Source organism: Neofelis nebulosa, chromosome 4 (genome assembly GCF_028018385.1).
Source record: "Neofelis nebulosa isolate mNeoNeb1 chromosome 4, mNeoNeb1.pri, whole genome shotgun sequence".
Classification (NCBI taxonomy): Eukaryota; Metazoa; Chordata; class Mammalia; order Carnivora; family Felidae; genus Neofelis; species Neofelis nebulosa.
Genome location: NC_080785.1, coordinates 123,482,703 through 123,499,158, shown reverse-complemented (window position 1 = coordinate 123,499,158; position 16,456 = coordinate 123,482,703). Strand labels below are relative to the sequence as shown.

The window sequence follows — 16,456 nt, the reverse complement described above, 5'->3', positions numbered from 1 at the left end:
GAAATACAAAAAGAAACTCACAGTTGAAAAGCGTTACGTTAAAAAGTGTGAAAATGTCATCCCCAGAAACCTTACATTACTAACATTTCCCAGAACATACCATGCACTTGCACAACGCTTTGTTTGCGCCCACGCTCCTCCCCTTCTTGGAATGTCCTTCAATCTGTCCTTCCATCCCAGCTCCTGAAAATGTCTCCTTCAAGCCCTAGCTCTGATGTGACCTTTTCTTTAAGACATTTCCTAATTTGTCCAGGAAGAATGAATCGTTGCTTCCTCTCCAAGGGCTTTGTAACATATTTCTCCTGTAGTGTTATCACTATGGTAAAATGATGCTTACATGTAATTGTGTGTGGAGGGGGAAGGGAGAGAGATAGAGAGTGAGAGAGAGAGGAAGGTAGGGGGAGAAAACGATGGGGGAACAGAGAGTGCACATGTGCAGACGCTAGCAAGCACACACCCACCAGAGAGTAAATGGTAAATGCCTTAAGGGGAGGGCATAGGTCTTTTTCTTTTCTTTATGCCCAGGACATAAGGTAGTGTTATAAAATATGTGTACCAGGGGCGCCTGGGTGGCGCAGTCGGTTAAGCGTCCGACTTCAGCCAGGTCACGATCTCGCGGTCCGTGAGTTTGAGCCCCGCGTCAGGCTCTGGGCTGATGGCTCGGAGCCTGGAGCCTGTTTCCGATTCTGTGTCTCCCTCTCTCTGCACCTCCCCTGTTCATGCTCTGTCTCTCTCTGTCCCAAAAATAAATAAAAAACGTTGAAAAAAAAATTTAATAAAATATGTGTACCAAATAAACATCTGCTGAATTAAACTAAATAAACACAAAAGAAAAAAATTAGATTTAATACAACCCCAATCCAAATCTCAGAAAGTTATTTTATGATATCAACAAAGTGATTATAAGTTTATATGAACAGACAAAAGACCCAGAATAGCCAACACAACACTGAAGGAAAAAAACAAAGCTAGAGGGTGGATGCTACCCAACTTGAAGAGTTACTGTAAAGTTACAGTAATCAAGATGGTGTATACTGGTGAAAGAACAAATAGATCAATAAAACAGCAAAGAGAGCCCAGGAGAAAACCTCCATAAGGAAAGTCAACTGGTCTTTGAGGAAGGAACTAAGGCAAAACAGTGGAGCAAAGATAGTCTCTTCAATAAACAGTGCTAGAACAACTGGATATTCACATAAAAATAATAATCCAGACACAGACATTATACCCTTCACAAAAATTAACTCAAAATAGACCACAGACCTAAATCTAAAATGCAAAACTGTAAAACTCTTAGAAGATAACATAGGAGAAAACCTAGATGACAATGGGTATGGTGATGACTTTTTTACTTTTTTTAATGTTTATTTATTTTTGAGAGAGAGACAGACACACAGACAGACTTGAACAGGGGAGGGGCAGAGAGAGAGGGAGGCACAGAAATTGAAGCAGGCTCCAGGCTCTGAGCTGTCAGCACACAGCCCGACACGGGGCTTGAACTCATGAACCATGAGATCATGACCTGAGCTGAAGTCAGATGCTTAATTAACTGACTGAGCCACCCAGGGGACTGGGTGATGACTTTTTAGACACAACATCAAAGGCATCATCCACAAAAGAAGGTGCCAAGCCAGGCTTCAATAAAATTAAAAATTTCTGCTCTTCAAAAAATAATTCAAGAGAATGAGAAGACAAGCCACAGACTAAGAAAAATTCGCATATGACACATCTGATAAAGGACTGTTATCCAAAACAAAGAACTCTTCAAACTCAACAATAAGAAAACAAAACAATCTGATTTAAAAACGGGCCAAGGGGCACCTGGGTGCCTCAGTCAGTTACGTGTCTGACTCTTGATTTCAGCTCAGGTCATGATTTCATGGTTTGTGGGTTCGAGCCCTCATCAGGCTCCACACTAACAGTGTGAAGCCTGCTTGGGATTCTCTGTCTCCCCCTTTCTCTGCCCCTCCCCTGCTCACTCTCACTCTTGCTGTCTTTCTCTCTCAAAATAAATAAATAAACATCAAAAAAGAAAAGGAAAAAAATTAAAAGGAAAATAAAAACGGGCCAAAGACTTAACAGACACCTCAATACAGAAGACACACAGATGGCAAAGATATCATATGTTAAGCAAAAAAATGCAAACTAAAACAACAGTGAGATACCCTACATACCTCAGAATGCCCAAAATCTGGAACAATGACAACACCAAATGCTGGTGACAGTGTGGAGCAAGAAGAACGCTCATATATTGCTAGTGGGAATGCAAAATGATACAACCACTTTGGAAGACAATTTTGCAGTTTCTTAAAAACCTAAGCATATTCTTGCCATATGTTCCAGCAATTGTGCTTCTTGGTATTTATGAAAATTTATGTCCATACAAAAACCTGCACACAGATGTTTATAGCAGCTTTATTCCTAATTGCCAAAACTTAAATGCAAGCAAGATGCCCTTTGGTAAGTGAATGGATAGATAAACTGTAGTTTATGGATATTATTCAGTGCTACAAAGAAACTAGCTATTAAACTATGAAAAGACATCGAAGAATCGTAAATGCATATTACCAAAGAAAGAAGCCAATCTGAAAGGCTACATAGTATATAATTCCAATTGTGGCATTCCAGAAAAGGCAAAACTATGGGCACAATAAAAAGATCAGACGTTGCCAGTGGGGAGGAGGGGAAGGAATGAATAGAGGGAGCACAAAGATTTTTAGGGGAATGAAAATACTATATATACCACACTATATGATATTATAATGATGAATATACACCATACATTTGTCCAAACCCATACAACGCACAACACCAAGTGTGAACCCTAAGGAAAACTATGGACTTTGGATGACTATGATACATAAATGTAGGCTCATCATTCGTAACAAATGTACCATTCTGGTGGAGGATGTTGATAACTGGTGAGGCTATACATTGTGTAGGGGGTGGGGATATATGGGAAATTTCTGTACCTTCTTCTCAGTTTTGTTTTAAATGTAAAAATCCTCTAAAAGAAACAGTAAGTTTTAAAAAAAAGAAAATTAAGGGAAACAATGTCAATCACTACAACCAAGTATCTCTCTCATAATATTGGACTTCTTGAATTCGGAATAATGGCTAAGTGTCAGAATTAGACCAAAGTCATCTCCACATGAACTGAAACACTTGAAACTAAGGAAAACAGAGAGATAAAGAACTGCCTCTTATGAAGTCTTTTGTCTTGATAACAAGGCTACTTTGGGTTCATTCATTAAGTAGACTCCTTGAATGCTTGTGAGCTGTGTTCTCAGCAACAGCTAGTTCACTAATAGCATAAGATGCCTCCAAACATTAGAGAAAGTGAATGCAAGGGAAGACTAGCATAAAATAAAAACATGTATGAAGAAACAAACAAACAAGCAAACAGGAACTTGCCAAAAATGACCCAAACAATACCCAGGCCAGACCCAAAACCACTCCGAAAAAATGGAAAAAAATGTTTACCTTATGAACATAATTAAACAGACATTGGCACCCACATCTCATTCTGAAATTTAAAAAGAAGTTAGAGCACTTAAAATGAGGAATGTTCTGTACTGGCCAAAAGGTTCTAGGGAAAAATTTGATATAGATCAATCTGTAAATGTCACCCTGTTAGTAACAAAGCAGATAAAAAGATACAAGTCATTCTCTTTTGAAGGAGGGAGGAACTGATTATCATTTACCACAAAGGTAGAAAGAAATTAAAATCATCTATGGTCAATACACACTACAACAACAACCAGGGCTCCTACCACACAAAAGATAAACACTAATAAATCAGGGCATCCTCTAACAACCAGAAAATATATAAGGCCAAAAATTACACAGGATAGAGAAACAACCAGAAGCCCAGCTACCAACCTCCTAACCCTCTATACCTGAGCCACAAAGTTAGAGTCCTCACCCCCAACATCCTCACTCCCTAGCTGGGGAAAGGCACCCCCAGACAGTATCTTTGGTAACTGTAATGTGAAAGTAAAGAACTACTATGGTGGCAGCATACGGAAATACTGAAGAGGAAGAAAAAGGAAGAAGTCAGGCATGGCCTGATGGAGGACACTACCTCTCACCTAAGTCCTGAGTACTGTTCAGAATTAAACCACAGGAAAGGAAAGGGGGATAGAAAAAATAAGGAAAGGATGTACTAGATATACAAGAAGGAGTTTAGGAGTCAAACATCTGGGTTCTAGTCCCCATAATTACACACCCATACCAATATGCAAAGTACCTGGAAAGAATGAAGTAACTGTTGTTACTAATGTTATTATTCATATATACTAACACTTAACACATCCAGGCACTAAGAGAGGCACAGATAAATAACACTAATAAAGGAACTACAATCGGTTTGGTCCTACCTATGTGCTGAAGTAATAAGGATAATAAGATAAACAGGACAAGTCCTTGCCCTCAAGAAAGTCTACTGAAAAAACAAAAGAACCAGTGTCTACTGGAAGAATCTATCGATAAATATACAACAATGTTAAAGACATTTAAAGACCACTGTCCAGATTCCTTCACAGTTAATAAAACCTGTCGCCCATAAACGCCTGAGAAACTCAAGAGGAAGATAGGGTGGAGTAAGGAGGAAATGAGTAAGAAGTGAGAAAGGGGAGTGTCAACTGTCCTCAAACCAAACTCCCTAACAAGCAGGATTCAGCCGGGCCCCAAGATCCCACCGTCTTGAGGGGGAAAAGGGGGGAGGTGCTTTTCATCGAATCGAATCAGCACGTGAGCGACTTGGGGTGTGGTTATAATCTTTACCTGCCTTCCTGCAAACCCCTTGCCTTGCTCATCCCGACCCTGTCCAAGAACCCCGAGGTCCCCACCCGCCTTCAGGGAATCGAGAGAGCACCTTGGTGGGCGCGAGCGGCCGCTCTCCCGGGACCTGCCCGGGGGCGTTCGCTTCCCGCGAGTATCGGTGCGCGGCCGCCGAGCTGCCATGGTCCCCGCGCCGCTGGGGAGTGCCACAGCCGCATGAGCCCGCTAGGGAAGCCGCGCCCGCGCCCGCGCCAGTCCTGGCCTCTTCGCCCCCAGCCGCCTCGCCCGGCAGCAAGAACAGTGGCAGCAAGAGGACGAGACCGAGCCGGGCGCAGGATCCACCAGCCAGCCCTAGTGAGGGCGCAGCCATGTTGTCCCGCAAGCCATGTGACCAGGTGGGTCACGTGACTGCGCCCTCCTTAAAGGAGCCAACCCTGAGTTGATTTTTGAGGTAGCCTTGCTCTCTCTCCAACTTTCTCTGGGTACCATTCCTATGGAGCGCCTCTGGTAGGCTCCGCTGACCCTGCAACGCAAAACCCTACGAAACTCAAGGCCTTACAGCGACTCTGAGCCTCATCATTATTTCTTGGTTGAAAAATGATAATCAAATTTGTTGAGCATTTGCTAAATGCCAGGCAGTATGCTAAGTAAGTACTTAACTTTTTGAAATCTCATTAAACCTCACAGGGACCCTGTAATATTTTTTAAATTTTTTAACGTTTATTTTTGAGAGAGAGAAAGAGAGAGAGAGACCACAGGCGGGAGAGGGGCAGAGAGAGAGAGAGGGAGGGAGACAGAATCTGAAGCAGGTTCTAGGCTCTGAGCTGCCAGCACAGAGCCCGACGCAGGGCTCGAACTCACAAGCCGTGAGTTCATGACCAGAGCCAAAGTCAGAGGCTCAACCAACTGAGCCCCAGGTGCCCCGAGGATCCTGTAATACTGGGTTCACAGAGCAATTAAATGACTTGCCCAAGGTCACATAGCAAATTAAGTGTCAAAAAACAAGTTTTAAGCCCAATCTAACTTAAAACCTGAGTTTAGTCATTATGCTGTACTGTAGGCAATTAAAGAAGCTTCCCTTAATATGAAATAAGGGGAAGATGAGCGTATTGAAACACTTCACTGAGGGTATAATTAGAGAAATCCTAGGTACACTGGGATAGGTACAACAGTGGCTCTTGAAGAGTCTCAGACCAGCCAGCGTCAGCATCATCTGGGGACACGTTAGAAATGTAGTATTCAGTCAGAATCTGTGGAGACAGGATGCAGCAACCTGTGGTTTGTTGTTGTTTTTAATATTTATTTATTTTTGAGAGAGAGAGCCTGCAAGCATTTGGGGGGAGGGGAGGAGACTCCCAAGCAGGCTCTTCACTGTCAGCACAGAGCCCAATGTGGGGCTTGTGAGATCATGACCCGAGGTGAAATCGAGAGTCAGATGCTTAAATGAATGAGCCACCCAGGCCCCCCCAGCAACCCGTGTTTTAACATGTTTTCTAGATGATTCTGATGCATACTGATGCACACTAATACACACTAAAGTTCAAGAACTACTGTTTTACAGGACCCAGTTTCCTCAAGAAAAAAAAATCAAAAGAAAAAGAGGTAGAAAGAATAAAATGATACCTCAACCAACTGTAATATATGCATCTTATTTTTAAAAAATTTTTTAACGTTTATTTATTTTTTGAGAGACAGAGACAGAGCATGAGCTGGGAAGGGGACAGAGAGGTGGGGGGAGTCACAGATTCTGAAGCAGGCTCCAGGCTCCAAGCTGTCAGCACAGAGCCTGACACGGGGCTCGAACCCATGAACCATGAGAGCATGATCTGAGCCGAAGTTGGCCGCCCAACCAACTGAGCCACCCAGGCGCCCCTGCATCTTATTTAAATATTGATTCAAACATTCTTTTGAGATCTAAACATTTTTGAGATAATCAGGGAAATATGACCCTGAATCAAACTACCATATTCAATAAAATTAAGGAATATCAATTTTGCTTGTAGATTTTTAAGATTGGGAATAGTATTTGTGGTTATGTTTTTTAAAAGAATCCCTTCCTTTGAAATTTATGTGGTGGAATCTATATATAGATAAGGAGATATGCTGTCAAGGATTTGCTTCCCAAAAAATGGGTGATGGGAGGAAGGTGGTGACTAGAATTGAAACAGAATTGGCCTTGAGTTGATATTTGTTGAAGCTTTTTGTTTATGGGTATCTAGGTGTTTGTTATATCACTATCTAGTTTACATTTGGATTTTGTTTGTTTGTTTTTTATTAAAGAATATAGGGGCTTCTGGGTGGCTCAGTCAGTTGGGCAACCAACTCTGGATTTCAGCTCCGGTCATGATCTCATGGTTGTGAGATAGAGCCCTGCTTTGGGCTCAGTGCTGAGCATGGAGCCTGTTTGGGGTTCTCTCTCTCCCTCTCACTTTCTGCCCCCCCCCCAATAAATAAATAAACTTTAAAAAAAGAATATAGGATAGTCCTTTCCCCCTTGTTGACTATCTCACAGTTTTCCAAGAGCTTTGGCACACTTTATTATTTGAGATCACAACCACTTGGCAAGGAGCCTACTATGATTATACCCATTTCACAGTTGGTGAGGCTAAAAGTTCATTGTTTTAACTATGGTTATAAATTTACTATGGACAATTTAGATTCCAGAGTCTAGGTCAAAGATAATTGTTATCAGTCTGTATGCAAAAGTTCAGTCTCTGCACATGCTGTGTCAGCTGCCCTTCTGAAAACTGAACACCTTAGATTCATGATCCTGCTATACCATTAGGGTATGACCTCCATGAAGGCAAGAAGCCTGCCAATTTTCACCCCTGTTATCGGCAAAATTAGGCCAAAGCCTGGCATGTGATAAGCACTCAGTGAATTTATTGAATTAATGGATAAATGAATGAATGTGACCTCTTTCTCTTAAAGGGAAGCAGATTGCTGAGAAAATAATACAGATCTAGGCTTAGAAAGAGCTGAGTTTAAAGCTATCCACTTGCAAGAGGTAGGACATAGGCCAATTCACCTTTCTGAGCCTCTATTTCTTTATATGTGAAATAGGGATAACAATATCTTCTTCTTAGAGGTTTTATAAAGATTAAGTGAGTTGAGGCGCCTGCCTGGCTCAGTCTGTTAAGCGTCTGACTTAGGCCTAGGTCACAATCTCGCAGTTGTAAGTTTGAGCCCCGTGTCGGGCTCTGTGCTGTTAGCACAGAGCCTGGAGCCTGCTTCGGATTCTGTGTCTCCCTATCTCCCGCCCCTCCCCATTCATGCTGTATCTCTCTGTCTCTCAAAAATGAATAAACGTTAAAATGTGAAAAAAAAAAAAAAAAAGATTAAGTTAAAGTATGTAAAGGCTTAGCCCAGTGCTTGGAATTTCATAGTACCTGAAAAAATATTTTGCTATTTTTAGCAATCATTATCCAAAATGGATACTTTGTAGATTATCCAGGAAGTGTCAACCTCCTGTCTCAAGCCACTGGATAATTTCTTACTGGTCACCAATCAAAGAGTGAGTGGAAGATATTGGTAAGAAATCCCTACATGAAGAGGCTTACACTAGACAGTAGAGGTAAACATGCAATTCACCAACCAACTCTGTACAAATAAGGTCATTTTATTCAGTGTCTCTCCCACTCTCCACCTCCCTTTTGAGGTACTCGTGCTGGTCTTCTTGCTCCTTCTACTAATGAAGCTGGATGAAAGAACCCTAGCCCTGAAAGTATGCATGTTTTCTAAGCAGCAAGGAGATGAGTTTGGCTACAATAGAGTGAGCAAAAGGAAGATAAAAAGAAAGGGAGATCAGAAAGGTAGCAGAGGGCTAGATGATGTACGACATGGTAAACTTTTACTGTAAGTGAAAAGCAGTGCCATTGTGCAGTTTTAAGAAGACACCTCACATTTTTTCCTGACAATCAGGTCAATTTCCCTGCCAAATTAGAGATTCCTTATATTGCCTGCTGGTCTCTGAACACAAGGAATCCAAAGTGCCCTGATGGCAGCCATGACTTACAGTTCAGTGGGACCCTTCCTGTATCTAATGGACCAGGACCTTCAACTCTGCAGGGCTTAGAGTTCCAGAGATGGGAGGAACAAAGTCCCCAGTGGGTTATTACAAATGATAATAAGTGGGGCCACTTCTACTACCACCCCCTTGATTCCTGAACCATGTACTCCTACTACTTGGGGCACAATGACCCCATCCCGAAGAGGATGGCCTCCAAGCTGGCATTTCAACTGTACCCTCAGTAGCTCACTCCCAGTTTCCACAAGGACAGCTTGTTTCTGGTTGATGTGGTATGAGATAAAACCATTGGATGGGTCCACCCCTGCATCTCCTTCCTTATGAAATGGGTCCCCTGCTCAATTGCTGTGTTGGTGGGAAAACATGCCTGTGGATAAGACATTCTACTAGCTCCCATCCATTTTCAGGTTGCATCCTCAACCTGAGGCCGCCCATACAAAAACCCAGCTTGGGCTTTTTTTCTCCTACTTCAGTAAGTCATAAGAGACCCCTACATGACCCTAAATATGAGTGGAGGAAGGGGCATTGGTGCAATGGTGGTTATGTGCAGCTTGCTCATGTCATCACGTCTTGCTTGGACTTGATCTTGGATGTACCATATCCATCTCATAATGGATTGTTGTTCAGCTTTCCTGACTTAAGAACTTAGTGGGTCTGACAGAACAAGTTAATAATGCAGTTCCAGATTCATGATTACTTGGTCACCAACGATTCTATCTCTACCAGTGCTTAGGAGCATGTCAAGAACTGCCTTTAAAAGATGCATAATTGGGGCTCCTGGGTGGCCCACTTGGTTGAGCATCCAGTTCTTGATTTCAGATGTTTTGATCCCAAGGTCATGGGATTGAGCCCTGCATCAGGCTCCATGCTCCTTTGGAATTCTTCCTCTCTCTCCCTCTGCCCCTCTTACCTGCTTAATAAAACTTAAAAAAATAAAATAAAAGATGCATAATTTCATTTCTCAGGGTTCTCCAGAGAAACAGAACCGAGAGAGAGAGAGAGAGAGAGAGAGAGAGTGTGTGTGTGTGTGTATGTGTGTGTGTGAATAAATAATAAAGAGAGACGCCTAGGTGGCTCAGTCGGTTGAGCACCCAACTTTGGCTCAGGTCATGATCTCACAGTTCCATGAGTTCTAGCCCCGTGTTAGGCTCTGTGCTGACAGCTCAGAGCCTGGAGCCTGATTCGGATTCTGTGTCTCCCTCTCTGCCCCTCCCCCACTCATGCTCTGTCTCTCTCTTTCTCTGTCAAAAATAAATAAACATTAAAAAAAATTAAAAATAAATTAATCAATTAATAATAAAGAGATTTATTATGAGGAATTGAATTACATGACTACGGAGGCAGGCAAGTCCCCAGATCTGCAGGGTGAATGGGAAAGCTGGAGATCCAAAAGAACTGATAGTATAAGTCCAAGTCTAAGTCTGAGAACCAGGAGAGATAATGGTGTAGTTTTAGTCCAAAGGCTGGCAGGCTCAAGACCCAGGAAGAGCAAATGTTTCAGTTCAAGCCTGAAGGCAGGAGAGAAGGTGATGTGCCAGTTCAAAGGCATTTGGAGAGGAAGAACTCTCTCTTACTCAGGGGAGGATCAGCCTTTTCATGCTAGTCTGGCCATCAACTGATTATATGGGGCCCACCAACATGAAGGAGAACAATTTGCTTTTGTCAGTCTACCAACTTAAATGTTAACCTAATCCAAAGACACCCTTACAGAAACAACTGGAATAATGTTTGACCAAGTATCTGGGTGCCTCATGGTCCAGTGAAGGTGACACAAAATTAATCATCACAGTCATTCTCTGCTGTGGATGGCACAACTTTGCTTCTAATGAATCCCTGAGGCCTAGTGTAGTGATTCTTTCACTTGAGCTTGCCATTCTCTCCATATGGCCTCTTTCCTGCTGCTGAGCTCTTTCTTTCTCCTAGCCCCACTTAAACCTGCCCTTCCATGTTGCCTGGTGTATGGGCTATCTCAACAGTCCTAGCTGTGGAATATGTTGTCTCTAGAACCAGACTAGCCCTTGTGCTTCCTTTTTCATAGGATGCCTAAGGCAGCAATCTGTCTTTCTCTTTGGAGAAGCTGTCCTGGCACAGGCCTGACCAGTGAACCCACCTTTACGGAGATGGGCAATTCTTGAATATTCCCGGGCTTATCTCCCTTCTCTGGAGTGTTATGTTTTATACAAAGGCCTCCAGTGCTAACCCCCTCTTGCTCATCCTGGCTGATTAACATAATATCATCTGTGTGATATAGCTTCATAATATTCTGAGGATGTCCAGATAACTTAGTCCAGCTCTCTTCAAACTGTACTATGACACAGGGCAAGAACATTAACACAGATGGAGAGTAAAACTGTAAAGCAGGGGTGGGCAAAATTTTTCTATAAAGGGCCAGATGACAAATATTTTAGGCTTTATGGGCTGCATAGTTTCTCTGTTGCATATTCTTCGATTTCATTGCTGTTGTTATTTTACAAACCTTAAAAAACATAAAAACCATTCTTAATTCAAGTCTGTTCTGGCAACAATGCCACATGAAGCACAGCAGCTGAGATTGAGGCCAGTATTGGTTGAGCTTGCTGATGTCTGCACTCTTTTTAGTGGGCCGACCACCCTTAGCCTCCTTCTAACTGTAGCAACGCTCTGTTGGTTACTCACCTATTTTACCATCCACACACACCCTGTGGGGCAAGTCTCCTTGGCTCCCCCTCCTACTTGTCTGCTGTTGCACTAATGCTATCCCCCTGGAGGCTAATGATAAATGCCACCAGCTAGCTTGTATTACCCCAGGACCCTGTCATCTCCGTTGCTATTTGCAAGCTCCAGCTTTGTGGCTGCCCTTCCCAGTCAGCCCTGGCCTGCAGAGGCAAGCCTCCACTGAACTGCTGACTGATGCTGGTGCCCCTCTGCCCGGTGCATGTCTGATGGCCTTGGGGAATGTGTGTCCTCTGAGCCCTCCAAGGGGTTATAGTCCTTGGTGGGTCTTCTGGCCTCTTGGAACAAATGCAAACATCATTCCTTCTTGCCTGAACTGTTGAGTTTTAGCCATTATGAGTGATGTTTTCATTTCTGTTGGGAATAAACTAGGAGTGGGACTGTTTGGTCATATTGTAATTCCGTTTTAACCTTTCGAGGGATCTGCCAAACTGTTTCCAAAGTGGCTGGATCTACATGCAAAAGAATAAACCTGGATCACTCTCTTACATCATATACAAAATAAACTCAAAATGGGTTAAGGACCGAAACGTGAGTCCTGAAACCATAAAAACCCTAGAAGAGAGCACAGGCAGTAATTTCTCTACATCAGCTATAACAACGTTTTTCTACATATGTCTCCCAAGGCAAGGGAAACAAAACCAAAAGTAAACTATCAGGAGTACATCAAAATAAAACACTTCTGCACAGTGAAGGAAACAATCAACAAAGCTAAAAGACAACCTACTGAATGGGAGAGGATATTTGCAAATGACATATCCAAATGGTCAGTATCCAAAATATATAAAGAATTTACACAACTCAACACCAAAAATACAAATAATCTAATCAAAATGGGCGGAAGACATGAACAGACATTTCTCCAAAGACTCACAGATGGCCAGCAGGCACAAGAAAAGATGTTCAACATTACTTAACATCAAGGAAATGCAAATCGAAACCACAATGAGATATCACCTCACACCTGTCAGAATGGCTAAAATCGAAATGGTTGTGCCATTTTACATTCCATCAATAATGCATAAGACATTCCAATGTCTCCACCATGATAATTATTCTTGCATCTCCTTTAACATAAAATCTTTTTTCTCCTTTTATCAGGCCCAGCATTCCTTATGTTTGGCTATACTGGGATTTAACCCTGTTTATAGCCTGGCAGCCACAGAGGAGGTAGAGCATGAAGAGACACTTTTAGACAAACAGGTTTGGGTGATGGAATGTAGAAAGGGCCCTCAGCAATCACCTGGCTGAATACAAACAGGCCCATTGGGAGACCCACCCCAAAATATCCATAGGCCCTGAATGACCAATGGGCTACTTACAACCAGGCACAGTTACCAAAAAAGGAAGAATTCCATACATAGCCTACCTCCTCACTTTCCCTTTTTAAAAATAGCCCCCACTCACTGCCTCATAGCATATAGCCTCTCCTTGGCTGTCCCGCCCATGCTCCCTTGCAGTGTATTCAATGAACTTCTATTGCCTTTATTCTGCCTCTGGTGAATTCTTTCACCTCCTGCACTGTTGGCGTCCACCTAATCGTTGCCCTACATTTGGGGGCCCTCGTGCAATCAAGAGACACCCCATTAGACACCACATCGCAGCTACTTGTGTCAGGGGGACCTGTTACCTTGTAAGGGAGGGGGTTCTACAGTGTCTTCCCCCATGGGGGAGCTGTTACTTCTCTATAGGGAGGGATAAGCCACCTCTACAGGCTATGGGGGTTCAAAGTCTATACAGCTACATTTCCCAAGCGCATCCACCTAAATGTCCCTGTCCCATGTTTCAGGCCCCAGGTTTTTCCAACCTGATCCCTAACTTTAGCATAGGAGACTTGCGTTAGCTGAATGTCCAAACATCTCTGGATTTCTGGGTTCTAACAATTAACCCATCAGCCTACCACTCAACTGAGTCTGGTCTTGCACAGTAATGGATAAGGGCCTCTTTGCAAGTTACCAAAGAGGCCCTCTGGCTCTCTCACTCAGTTTTTGACTATTAACTGCCTTCAGTTTTTCATTATGCTTTGTAGGGGATCAATGCAACTTGGTAATAACCAGACAATCCCATTATCCGTGGATTTATTGTACCTATTGACCTTTCAAATTTGAGTCCGCACACCATCACAGACATTCCTTTCCACATGGACATGTTCCCAGGTCACAACCAGTAAAATTTTTAGCAGATGGGCTGCTGCTACCTTGTGCCAGGAATTATATGTGTCCCACACACCACTAAAAATGGGAGTCCTCACTGCCACTTAGGCAGTGACTGATCCCGTCCAAAAACTCATCTTGTCACCTGAGTTCTTGGACCATTTTTAGTATCAACTGTATTATTGTGGTTTCTCTAAAAAAACAGGTGCCAGGATTCCATTAGAAGTGCAAGAGAGTTCTTTGGTGTTAACACCTGTGAAAATTATAAATGGGAGAGAGAATGAGGAGGGGTTGGCATAAAAGCCTCCAGGCTCCAATACAGGCACTACACCAATAAAAGGAAGGAACCAGGAGGAAACACTGGGCAGGAAAAGCCTCTGGGTCTGGTGTTTGTGATGGTTAACTTCATGTGTTAACCTGACTGGCCATGGGGTCAACATTATTTCTGGGTGTGTCTATGAGGGTGTTTCAGAACAGATTAGGATTTGAATCAGCGGATTTATTAAAGCATATGGCCTTCTCCTCCAATGTGGGAGGGCATCGTCCAATCCATTGAGCACCTGGGTGGAACAAAAAAAGTGGAGGAAGGTTGAATTAGCTTTTTGACTACTTGAGTGGGAACACTGATCTTCTGTTTTTGGGACTCGATGGTTCTCAAACTTTCAGACCTAGACTCGAACCTGCACCATCAGCTCCCTGATTCTCAGGCTTTGGAATGACATCACCAGCTTTCCTGGGTCTCCAGCTTGCAGGTGGTAGATATAGGACTTTTCAGCCTCCGTAATCACATAATCCCATTCCTTATAATAAATCTCATTATCTATGTCTGCATCTCTTCTATGTCTATGTTTAGATCTACCTTCTGTTGGTCCTGTTTCTCTGGAGAACCGATACAGTGCTGCACTGAGAAGGTCTAAGCAAGCACAAAGGGAAATTCTAGAGCAAAGATTGCTCATTAGAGGAGTCTTGCATGGAGCCAAAATGGGCAGCCCCTCATCTTCCCACTGTGTTCAGTCATTGGCTGGAGATGCCCAGGACAAGTGTGTCCTCAGTTTAAATACTGGCTGATCCCACAGGGGCTGCTGCTGGAAACTGTCAGTTGACTGTACTCCTTGTGGCAGGTCCGTTCTTGAAGAGAGTTCAGAACACACACCTCCTGGCTGCCACCATGACTCATAGGACCCTCTTTGATCTGTCTCCCCCTCTCATTTCATCTTCAATCATGTGACCTTTGCTCACCACGTTCCAGCCATGGTATCCTTCTTACTGCTTCTGAAAACCCAGCAAGCACAATCCACCTGCAGGTCTTTGCGTTTGTTGTTCCCTCCACCTGCGATACCCTACCTTTTCATGGCTGGCTCTTTCTTGTCATTCAGGTCTCAACACAAGTATTATCTCTTCAGTGAAGCCTTTCCTGATCTCCAAATATAAAGCAGCCCTTTTCTATTACGTCATATCACATCACCTCTTTTATTGTCTCCATGTACTTGTCACTCCCTGAAATTATTTTTTGTAACCTGTCTCCCCATCAGGGCAAGTATAGCATCTTTAGTGTTCAATGCTATATCCTCCATCACTCTAACAACACATGATATGTATAAGTGCTAAGTAAATATTTGTCGAATAAATGAATGAATCATTAAAGGAATAAAAACCTTGAGACTCTGAAAGGTTTTTTTGTGGAACATCAAAATTCCTTAAATAACAATGCTTCAAAACATTTGTAAGATGGACCCTAAAGATCAGGTTCTTTGTCTCAGAAGCTTGCTGCCTGACATTGTTATGCTCACATAGACATTCAGGATGTGACTTTCCATACTGACAGCCAGGAGTGTCTGTGAGATGAATGGATAGCACCTCCATCCAGGATTTTGTGATGCCCCATTGTAATTCATTCAATAAGTATTTATTGCATATTGACTATCCAGCTATCCAGCATGATTCCAGGTTTGAGAACAAAACAGATAAAAACTCTTTCCCTTGTGGAACTGGCATTAAATAATTCAAAATATGTGAGATATTTAGAACATTTCTTGGTTTACAGTAATAGCTAAAAATTTATTAGTTATGATTATTATAATTATTAAACTATCTAATATCTCAAATGAGCATTCCAAACTTCTTTATTTTTATTTATTGTTTTTTAGGTTTATTTATTTTTCAGAGACAGAGAGAAACAGAGCCTGAGGAGAGGAGGGGAAGAGAGAGAGGGAGATACAGAATCCGAAGCAGGCCCCAATGTGGGGCCTGAACTTACTGACTGTGAGATCATGACCTGAGCTGAAGTCAGACACTTAACCAACTGAGCCACCCAGGTGCCCCAAAGGTTTTCATTTTTTTTAATGGTTATTTATTTTTGAGAGAGACAGAGACAGAGACAGAGCGTGAGTGGGGGAGGAGCAGAGAGAGAGGGAGACACAGAATGTGATGCAGGCTCCAGGCTCTGAGCTGTCATCACAGAGTGTGATGCGGGGCTTGAACCCACGAACTATGAGACTGTGACCTGAGGTGAATTTGGACGCTTAACCGACTGAGCCAGTCAGGCACCCCAGGTTTTCATTTTTAATACGACACTATCCTCTATATGTTTAGAGAGTAAAAATGAGAAGTGCAAATAATTACAGGCAGGAAAATGTTGCCAGGCAGTTCTTCATTAGGCATTCTTCAGAGCCATTGTGTGGTGAAATCACCTGACTGGAAAGCCTATTAACTTAGGCTTTTTAAATTTGCTAAATTGTGCTGCAGTCAATGAGGAAAACTTACAGACAGAAAATTTTTCATTTTT

The 16,456-nt window shown here is 42.7% G+C and overlaps 1 protein-coding gene across 2 annotated transcripts in view; it reads right to left on the bottom strand.

Moving 5' to 3' along the window:
* Positions 1-5,170, bottom strand: part of SUMF1 (sulfatase modifying factor 1) — a 103,686-nt gene extending 98,516 nt beyond the window's left edge. For both annotated transcript variants that reach the window (XM_058726161.1, XM_058726162.1), the window contains exon 1: positions 4,874-5,170. In XM_058726161.1, coding sequence (XP_058582144.1) covers positions 4,874-5,149 — 276 coding nt within the window. In that variant the 5' untranslated portion in view covers positions 5,150-5,170. The remainder of the gene's footprint in view (positions 1-4,873) is intronic.
* Positions 5,171-16,456: the final 11,286 nt, after the last annotated feature.